At 39.9% G+C, this 10,995-nt stretch overlaps 1 protein-coding gene across 1 annotated transcript; it reads left to right on the forward strand.

The window, feature by feature from the left end:
* Positions 1-500: 500 nt before the first annotated feature.
* Positions 501-10,259, forward strand: LOC111234520 (uncharacterized serine/threonine-protein kinase SgK494-like). The gene is made up of 13 exons (XM_022762666.1): positions 501-562; positions 2,240-2,530; positions 2,621-2,704; positions 3,103-3,171; positions 4,089-4,158; positions 5,036-5,143; positions 6,253-6,293; positions 7,301-7,328; positions 7,636-7,725; positions 7,901-7,989; positions 8,335-8,445; positions 8,566-8,679; positions 8,804-10,259. The coding sequence occupies exons 1-13, from the start codon at positions 533-535 to the stop codon at positions 9,038-9,040; spliced, it is 1,362 nt and encodes a 453-aa protein (XP_022618387.1). The 5' UTR covers positions 501-532; the 3' UTR covers positions 9,041-10,259.
* Positions 10,260-10,995: the final 736 nt, after the last annotated feature.

The raw sequence follows: 10,995 nt of genomic DNA on the forward strand, positions 1-10,995 counted from the left end.
TTATTTTTAGACCAAGTGAACTGAAAAATTGAATTGAGATGTCCATGGAAGATGTATCATCTTGAACCACACAATGCACTTATAGCATTATTGCTGCCTGTATTTGTGTGTTCTCTGCAAACTATGCCCCCGTCCCAAAAAAAAATGGTACAAAAGATAATAGAAAGAAAATGCCACTTATTCTTAGATACTATAGGTCTACAGCTCTGGTTACAGCAGGGGGAGCTGAACTCCACCAGGTTGCAGTCTCATTGGATGGCAAAGATGTGGGCGGATTTGCGCTGACGTTGCCCATACTCGGGATTAACTTGTTTTTATGTCGCCATATCTATCACATTTTGTTCAGGATACCCCGATCACCTGCAGATCGTTGATAAAGAGTGTTTGTTAGCTTTCTACAAGTCTGAAATTAGTCTGTGTGTTGTGCATGTGACTGCGGACTGGGCTGCCGTGAGGGCGCGCGGTGCAATGTGAGCGGCTGGATGAGGAGCAGACGTCGCACTGAGGTTAGTGTCGATGTCCTGTCACACTGATGGGGGCCGACGGCAGTAAAAACAGGAAGGTGAGTTGAGTGAAATTCCTGGTTGCTAAGGTGTGACGCACGTAGGGGGGTTCCTTGTTTCCATGGCGATGATTTGGTGAGCGAAATCACTAGGCAGATAGACGATGCCAATCCTGACTGACTGTTTTAACTGATTTTTACTATTTTTCAGCAGCATATTGAACAAAATTGTAAGCAAATTGCATATTCATTGATAAATTCGTAGTTAATATTACGCATTAAAGGTCTTTTCTGTTAGTTTCACGAAATATTTTGGGATTTTTACGCTCTTATTTTGAAGACAAGGTCGCCACGCTTCCGGTATTGAAATCTAAAAATCTTAACAGCTTTTAACAAACTGAATTAAATCATATCACTGGCCATCTTCTGGTCAGATGTCAGGCAGTGTCCCATTGATGTTAGTTATTGCAGTTGAGTGACTATAGATGTGTCCATGTGTCCCTTAATTTTGATAATAACATCCTGCATGGTTGATTACACACATCTTGCTCCACAGAGCATCAGATCTGTTGTGCAGCACAAGGCCCCAGGAGGAATAGGGTTTGTGTGACTGAGTGACTGCAGACTGGATGTACACCATGCATTTTTTTTCTCTTGTTACAATCACAAATGAGAACAATGGTTAAATGAAACTTATCTGTTCACCACTGAGCACCACTGATGCAGTGTTTTCCCTGTAATTGTTTGCATTAAACATTTTGCATAATTTTTCACAAATCTACTGCAGGTTACAATGTCATTAACAGGCTTATGGAAATCCTAATTTAAACATGATCCTGTAACAAAAATAAACATGTTTTGTGTCTCAAACACAAACAGTGACAGTCTAATAGATATAATAGCTGCTTTACATTTGTGCCTTTGAGTCTTTTCTTTATGCCAAAAGAGTTTTATGGTAACATAAGCTGCTGTAACTCTATTAGCACTCACTAGCTAATGGGAAAAATCACATCTGCCTTTGGTTACAACCCTAAAACAAGAAGTTTTATAAATGTTTCATTCATAAAACTCTGAAAATACTCAAAAATACTTAATGAAAAACAAAACATTGACAACATATAGGGCTGTATCTCCACTTTCTATAAAACTTTGTTATTCCCCTATTGACCAATGCAGGGAAAAATGGCCCCTGGATGAACCTTGTGGTACTGTATATGTCTAATTGTGTAAGTAGAGCTACAGAGTTAGTCCAGCAGCAGAGGAGCTGTGTTTGCACTCAGCAGCTCCCCAGTGTGTGAATATGAAGCAATGCTAAGGAAACTTTCCCTGGTTAAATAGTGAAAAATAAACATATTTCTAAAAAACTTCTCTGTGACACAGATTATACCACGTCTGTTGGCTTATGAGTTTATGTTCCATGAACTCCCAAAAGGTCAAGTAAAAAAAACATTGCTTTTAGCATTGCACGCCAGCTTTGATAAGTGCTGGTCCTTGCATAATAGAGACCCAACATTGTCAAATGAACAGTCCCAGGATTAACACAGTCTGTCAGTTTGAGACTCTAGGAGTTGGCCTTTTAAGATCTTGGTCACATGAAAGTATTCTTTTTCAAATATCTTCCCAGAGAGCACTGATATGATCCAGGATCTGTCAGGGTAATAACTCCACAGTGCTATAAGCTACTTTTTTTCTTGGTGCGTTCTTCCCCCTTGTCCCCCCCCCCCCCCCCTCCAACAGAGGCCCACCGAAGGGCAGGAGGATGAGCACTTCCCATCTGGATGGCGTGGCTTCCTCTCGAGCATGGGTCTGTCCATCCCAGCAGGCCTCTGTCGCTTGGCCCCAACTGCCCTGCGTCTGGGCCAGCGTCGAATGCTCCAAGGCAAGTCCCCTGACATCCCAGAACATGTCCTGAGGTTGGCAGGAGTTGGACCAGACAAGCTAAGAGCAGAATGGAGTCTGCCAGGATTTATTATCATGTTCCTGCCCGAATTTCCCCACAGAACTGTGCCTGGGCATGAGCACTTTCAGGTAGACCTCAATCCCAACGTAGACACCAATAGTGTGTGTAAGGCTTGATATGGTTGGATAACACATTACTTGTGTTTGTCACTCTACCAGGTGTTGGGTTACATCGCCAAAGGTTCCTTTGGACCCATTCTGAAGGTGAAGGACAAGGCCAAACAGAAAACATATGCTGTCAAAGTGAGTCTTCTGCCTGAATCTCACATTTTAAATGTGTTTGAGTGATCAAAGCCGTGAACAGCTATTTTTTAAATTCATGAAAGTGACTAGTGCAAATACAGTAATATACAAAGTGACTTTTTGTAGACCTGTAGAACATAAACTTATATGCATACTGTTTTGTGCTGCATTTTAAAAGACTGATGTCCTTAAAACTAACCAGAAATTTCTTGTTAATGGTCAAAATTGCCTTCAAGTCAGGACCCATTTTAACTGTAGTCAGTGAGGCCTCTAACATACACACTTGTTGTAGTTAACTACAACTGTGTAATAAATATTTTGGTGCATGTGAAATCATTAGAGTCCTGTGTGAGTCCTGTATAGTGTTATTTCAGGTCAGTATTTCTCTTGGTCAACAGGTTATACCTAAATCAGAGATTCTGAGGCTGGGGGTCTTGGAGCAGTCGAAAGAAGAAGTTATTGTCCAGGTAAGTACCAAGAGAAGACCTTGAAAATCATGGAGAGTGTGTAGATTTCAGAAAGAATGAAGTCTTGAAAGTTTTTAGACATTAATATATGCCTTTGAAAAGACTTGATTTTGGAAATAGTGAATACAGCATTCAAATTCATCAATATTCCCTTCTAAGAAAAACAGGATTAATAAAGCTTTCTAAGCTGTCAAATGTAAAAGCAATGAGACTTAATGCTCAACCATTCACACAAGACTCAAGGTAAAGGGATATTTATCACTGCTTTTTAGTAATTGTGTCTTTAAATCTAGACTTATAACCCATCTTTTTAGCTAGTCTTTTTCATTCGTTTTTCCTTTTTTATGCTTGTCCTTGGGTTATGTGAAAGGTGCTTAAAATTAGATTAATTATTATTAGTAGTAATAGTAGTAGTAGCAGTAGTATGAGGAAAGAGTACATAAAGATTGCCCTTCAACTGCCCTTCTATTGCAGTCAACATTGAACTACATAACTCAAATATGCAAGGTATAAAAATAGGTGAAAAGAATATAAAATATGTCTTTATGCAGATGATGTATTATTATACATATATGATTAATTAATTGCCTAAACCTTGATGGAATGTATTCAGCTACAGTATAAATTAAATGTGAATAAGACTGAAGCTTATGCTGTGAATAGAGTCACACTTTGTCAGATATGTTGTGGGACCAACTTATTTAGTCTGAGGAAATGATTTTCATTCGCCCTTTTCTCAAATATGATTTCATCTGTAATGTCTCATTTGAAGCAGTTTTATGTCAGATTTCAAGACCAAATGTTACTAAATTTGTGAGAGAGACATATCTCAGTTGGACCCAAGGAAGAAAAATCTTCTCTTTGATCAATGGCCAGAAGTGAGATTTTCCGGGTTGACCTTTGACCTTTGCCCGCAGCGTCAGGTTCGTCACCCTTTTGTCCATGACCTCGAGGACTGCTGGCAGACACAGCGCCACCTCTACATTAGTGAGTCAGCCAGAGACCAGTGACCCAGTCCCAGATCCACTACCCAAATCCCTTCGCTCCACTTTTTTTCACCTTAACACTGGTAGTCTTGTCCAGGATCTACCCACAATCCTCAAGCCAACACCTAGAATGCAAATACAAAGAGCCCTCCTATTAAGTCCTTTAATTCTCTGTGTTTTGTTTGCACAGCACCTAGAAACACAAACAAAATCCCCACCACCCCGCAACCCCGAACTACCACTGCCTGTGCATCCTGTAGCTGTTTTGCCGCGTTTTCCTCTCCTCCAGAGCATTTACCCTTTTTTCCAGATCAGTCACTGACTCAGAAAGTGTGACCCAGTTTGTTTGCTTCCCCACCCCCTGTGAGTGTGTTAGCCCGGGGACCAGATGTTGAACGCTGCTGCAGCTCAACAAGAATACATGTGTCACTTTTAAAAGAAAGGACGCCTGCTTAAACGGTGAATCACCACTGAATCACATCTTTTAAGTCATAAATGTGAATATGGAGCATAAGCATCGCCTAACATTTTCCTTTCTTCTCATGTGTAACAGCGATCAAAAAATATTATCCCCAATTAAAGAAGGGCGATCCATTTTTCCAGACACACACACCTATACACTTCTGTAACCCCCAGCCCAACCTATATCTTTTCAAAACTGTGTGCTTGGTAGACCGGCTAAAACCAGACTACAGTAAATTGCCTTTGTTTTGTTTGTAGAGTAAAATAGTTTTACACTGTCCTGCCTTCCAGATTAAACTCCTTTTTCCTAATTTCTTTCACCAGTGTGTGTTCCACATCCCGCTGACCTTCACTACCCCTGTGCACCTCACATCACATGACAGAGGCATGTTTTAATGCTGTCTCTACTCCTGCAGTGTGCGACTACTGCAGCACAGGAGACCTGTACACCTACTGGCAGATGATCGGTCAGTTCACGGAGGACACCATACGAGTGTTTGCAGCGGAGTTGGGATGTGCGCTCGGTGAGTATGCGAGTATGTGAGCTACTCGGCTGGTGACATTAACAAAAGCTATTTGAGTCAGACATTAACAAACCTGTAGTCCAATCAATGAAACAGTCTTGGAAATGTGGGTGAGAGCTCCTTTTACTTATAAAAAACATTCAAACATTTTGGGTTTGCTATTCACAAGAATGATCTCAGAAGACTGTGGCTACTCTCCCTAGAAGTGGACGTCCAGCTAAGATGACTCCAAAGGCATAAAGTAGAATGATCAAATCATGCCATTGCTCTTCAAAAAAACATGGCTATGCACTTGAAGTTTACCAAAGAAGCACCATCACACTCTGATGGAACTCAGGTTGAATTGGTTGGGAAGAACATGCAGCACTATGTATAGTGTAAAATGGGAACTGCATACCAACATGAAAACATTATCCCAAAGGTGAAGTACGGTGGAGGGAGCATCATGATTTGGGCCTTTGCTGCCTCTGGGTCTGGACAGCTCCACATCATTGAGGGGAAAATGAATTCCCAGGTTTATCAAGGTATCAAGGATTCACACCAAACATCCTGAGATGAGGCTGAGCTGAAGCAGCTCTGTTGGAAGAATGGGCCAGAATTCCTCCTGAACTCAGCTCTGATCAGCAGCTACTGGAAGAGCTGGTTTGAGGTTATTGGTGCCATAGGAGGTTCAACCAGGTATTAAATCCAAGGGTTCACTTTTTCCACCAGCACTGTGAATGTTTCATGGCTGTGTTCAATAAACACAAAAGCGGTTATAAATACTTGTATGATATTTGCTTGTGACTTAGATGAAGATCAGATCACATTTAATGCAGCAAACCAAGTAATTCCAAAGAGTTCACATCGTTCTGCTTGCCACTGTATTACACACCTCACCTTTCTCCTCCAATCCGAATTAGATCAGACTTGTCTACATGAAAGTTTCCATGATTTAATTATAAGTAATTATAAAAGGATGCCTAATTAAAATGAGATGAGCTCTCAAAGGATCTCCCACAGCAACAACACAGGGTTGTGCCAGGGTTTTTAATATGCCAGTAGGAAGACAGAGTGATAGATTTGAAACATGTTTATGGACTTTTATGTTATTGTTCTTCTTTTCACAGGCTTTCTGCATGACTTTGGAATCATCCACAGAGATGTGAAGGTAAGACATGGAGGGAATTCACAAGTTTGGGACCAAAATGCACAAAGTATTCAATGGTACAAAATTCAAACAAATGTATTTCTATTTAATAAAGATTATAGATAACATCAGTTAGTATTTTTTTGTTTCGTGTCAAACTGGGCCATCCAGCGTGAGATTATACGACACAGCTCTGTATCAAACATAAAAAATTTAACATCAACTCATTAAGACAGACACAAAACATCAATGATGTAACATTACGTATACACATCTGCATAGTTTCAGGTAACATGTTTATGTGCAAAATGTCAAATATATTGTGCACCAGATAGCAGAAGAAAGAAAAGAAAATGCTGCAAGCCTGATGTTTATCCTGATAAATGGCTTTTTCCCTCATCTCCCAGGTTTTCTCTGTAACTGCCCTACTTACATGTTCCACATGTGGACAGCAGACTCGGCAGTCTTTGTGCAGCGCACCATGTTTTAAAAAATGTATTTCTGTTTTTATCTGACTAAACAATATTGTGCACAATTCCCAGTAAAAACCCTCGCAGAGTGAATGCTTTACAATTTATAGATTTTAAACAATGATCTTAAGGTTGTGATTTTTGAACCACTTCAGAGTAGATCTATTCATTAACATTGTTAATTCCTGTTTTAATTACCATTTAAAAAATCTTTGCTACATTTATATTTTATTGAAGTAGAATTCTATTGAAATGTATCAGTACAGTTAAAGTACAGCACATAACATGTTTTTCCCAATTAGCTATTTGCAGTTGTTGGTCTTAAAGTTTGCTCTTACAGGCTACTGATTCTTTTTGACTTTTCTCATTTGCACTGTTAAAATGTTAAACTGTTAAAATTTAATAGCATAAGCGGTTGAAAATGAATGAATGAATGAAGAAATCCAAGGCTTGGGAAAATCATCCACAAGATTCTTTTTCTTAATAAAGATAATAGAGTTCATTGAGTGGTGAATATGGATGGGTGTCTAATTCAGTGTTTTTGGCACTTTTGTGTAGATGGAGAATATCCTGCTGACAGACAACGGTGAGTAAAAGCTTGTCCCCAGCAGAGAGCAGCAGAGCTCTGGTGTGCAAGAGAAGCACAGAACCTTCCAGAGAACATCCTGTCTGTGCACAGCTGTCAGTCAATGCACATTAATGCTAACAGTACATCTGTTAGCACTGAGAGGGAACAGCCTGTGTATCCAATTACATACTCTAAGGAGATCAGATTATGACGGGAATATGTAAATATTTCATAACAGTTGTAACTGTATCAATAAGAGGGATCTGAATTCAGGGCCTTGTGTCACATGCTCATAATGATGTCGGAAAAAAATGGTCTGTTCTAGGACACCTCCGCTTAGCTGACTTTGGTTTGTCCCGTCGCCTGGAGAGAGGAGGACGAGCCTTTACTATCTGTGGAACAATCCAATATATGGGTGAGAACTAGGGTGAATCCACCTCTGTAGCTAACTCCTGCCAGAGCTTCAGATGCTGGGACACATTAAGAGACTAATACTTGCATTTTTGATATATTATACTAAGAAGTGAATATGTTAATGTACAAATGTAGAGTACATCCAGTGCTGTGAACATGCTCTGTCTGCTCTGCAGCCCCAGAGGTGCTGAGTGGGGGACCCTATAACCACGCAGCTGATTGGTGGTCACTGGGAATTCTGCTTTTCTCATTGGTTACTGGGAAGGTGAGCTCTTGTTGCCGGCAGGCTCAGTACATCTTGCATGATAAGCTGATGATATTACTCACGATTACTCTTCCAGTGACATGGCTGAGCTTTAATTTTGCTGTAAAATGAAGACAGTGTAAAATGCATTTGATGCTTGTTTCATGAGGTCATTTTACACATTTTTCTGATGTATGTTTTCCAGTGTATGAGTAGGTTCTGAGAAAACAACATCATTTTAAATGTAATCCTCTAAATTTAAAGGGCTCAGGTGGGTTTTCTATTGTTATGTTTTGTCATGTCAAATTTATAAAAATGGAAACACCCCAGAATATTCTTATTCATGTGCCCCCAAACTCTTCTCAGTTCCCTGTGCCTCCAGAACCAGACCACTGCTGCATGCTGAGGAAAGTAAGGGGGTTTCCCTACGAAATGCCCCTTAGCTTCAGCCCCCCATTTGCCTTGCTAATAACTGAGGTAATTACACTAATTGAACTAATTTTGCTCCAAAACACTAACTATTTGACTACATACACCAGGATCTAGGTTTGTCTTGTTTGATGTCATATGACAACCTACATCTGTTTGTCTGCCCAGCTTTTATGCAAGACTCCCTCCCGCCGCCTGCGGACCCTCGATCGTTTCAAACGCCAAACCTTCTTCTATGGAACAACTTTTGACCTCACTCTGCTGCAGCGTCAGCCTGTGGAGGTAACTGATGAATGTCTGGATGTAGTCAGTTCAAACATGAGCGAGATTGTTGAAGAAATGTTCAATATGCAAGCAAAGTGAAGGGATTTCTTTCTTTTTTTTTTTCCTCATTGTCACCGTCCAGGTGATTCTGGAGCTGAGAGAGAGACCGGACCGAGCCGCCAAAGCTCGACGAGGACTCACTTTGTCTCTGCAACCTCTAAAAGGCTTCGACTATGACTCACTGCTCAGCCCTCCGGCCACGCCAGACACACAGTTGGATGTCGACACACAAACACACACAGTTGCACCACTGCCAGGCCCGGCACACCTACTGCAGCCTGCTCAGGAAAAAGGTCCACACAGAGAAGTGTTTGTGTGACGTACTTTGAGTTTACAGTATGATTACTAACACGCTAAAGGTAAAGGCCTAAATAAATGTACTTCTGCACACTTATTCACCCTTACACACAGGTGTGGTGCGCCTTGTAAAACGTCTTATTTAGAAAAAGCCAAAATAGCTGATTATGATTTTATTGGATCTATAGTTTAGAAGGGAATGATTTAGTTGAGTAAAAAACACCACTTTTCCACTTATTGGCAAGTTTTATCTTTTTTTTTTGTGATGTGCTGAGCGCTATTTTTTTCTTGTTTTTACTTGTTTGCCTTGCTCCAATGAGCACCTTTTCAAGCCTACTGCATTTGCTCAACAGTTGTGCAAGAAAGATTGCACTATTGTCCATCTACTACAGTTTTCCAGTGACTGGTCATGGTTGCCCTGTTAGTACATAATGTACGACTGCTATCAAACTCACACCACATGGAAAAGTCATGCTGGTTGAAGACAATGCACCAAATTCCTTTTTTTTCCCCCTTTTTTTCTCAACAAGTTGTATGTAGTTAAGTAGACATCCAACCAAAACCACAAAGGGAGTGTATTTCTGAGCTTCTGCCTTTGTTTTCATGTTACATGATTATGAAAATCATGCAACAAAGTAGACAGAAGAAACTCATTTCCTCATGCTGTTGAAGCAAGCAATAAGATTATGCTATGATCTTTATTTTAAAATACATTCTCTACCTTTTTTCATGCTCTGATACGACCTTTCCCAAACTGCCTAAATTCTGCTGCAGCAGAAACACCTCTCCTCCTGCACTATGTAAAAATCATGCAAGCATCACAACATCAGATCAAGATGTGTACACCTTCAACGTCTACTTTATCATTTATAACCTGCGACTCAGGGGAGCAATCACTGGTTTTCCCAAGTCAGCCTTGATTTTGATTCCAGGACAGCTGTACAGATGTGAGCTGGGACTGTGAGGGTCGATTGAACAACACTGTTGTTTATCCCCAGTTAACATTTTGATAGATACAGGGCTTTTTCTATTGTCCAAGGTTGCCGTAACCCTAGCCAGTAATCACACCTTCAAGCACTTTCCTGATCATCAGATTATATTATGATTTTGTAAAGTATGCCCTGATGTGTACCCAGAATGCCTCAAACATGTGATCCTGAGCTTGCTTTTTTTTTTGTCAGAAAATGCTTATTTATAAATTCCTCTTTACAAAGTTTATATGAATATTTTGGATGCTATTTGATGTTATATGTTATGTTATGATGTATTTTTGTAATTTACATGTAGCACAGATGGAATATTAAACTCTTACAGTGATCTGCTGATTTTATCTGCATTTGACTGCTTGAAGAAAGAGCGACAGAGAGAAGGAATTCTGAACTAGTTTCAACACGTCAGTGATATGTTGAAAATCAATCATTAGTATCATCATTACTTGACTTCACGTTTAGTTAAGTTTGTGTTGTACTTAACATTATCAGGCAGTATTTATCAGTCTTATACTTATAAGCTTTTCTCCAAAGAAGAGAGAGTAAAACATAAACAGTAAAACTCAGTATCATCATACGTTATTTGGCCCATGCACTTCCAAAAGGGATCAAGCATCTATAAATATCTGGGTGATTATTTCTTTTGCCTGGGGCCTCTGATCTCTCTCAGAAAAAAACAGGAAATCTGTCATATAAAAATCCTGTCATTACCACATAGTTTTGAGGCTGTCTAGTTTGAGGTGTGGCACTGATAATCTATCAGGTTTTTTTTGGGGGGGGGGGGTTTCATTAAGCTTCAGGTTGAGAAAACAAGGGTTTTCCACAAACTTATCTATGAAATGAGAGACAAAATGCATGTGATATGAGTTAAAAGTTAAGAATAAATAAATAAATACAAAATCTTAAAGGAATGGAGGGTAAAAGTATTTCATTTAAAATCAAGGGGGAAACAGGGAAAGAGGGTTGGGAACCTAAAAACTTCCATTTA

Source organism: Seriola dumerili, unplaced genomic scaffold (genome assembly GCF_002260705.1).
Source record: "Seriola dumerili isolate Sdu_G_001 unplaced genomic scaffold, Sdu_1.0 BDQW01000449.1, whole genome shotgun sequence".
NCBI lineage: Eukaryota > Metazoa > Chordata > Actinopteri > Carangiformes > Carangidae > Seriola > Seriola dumerili.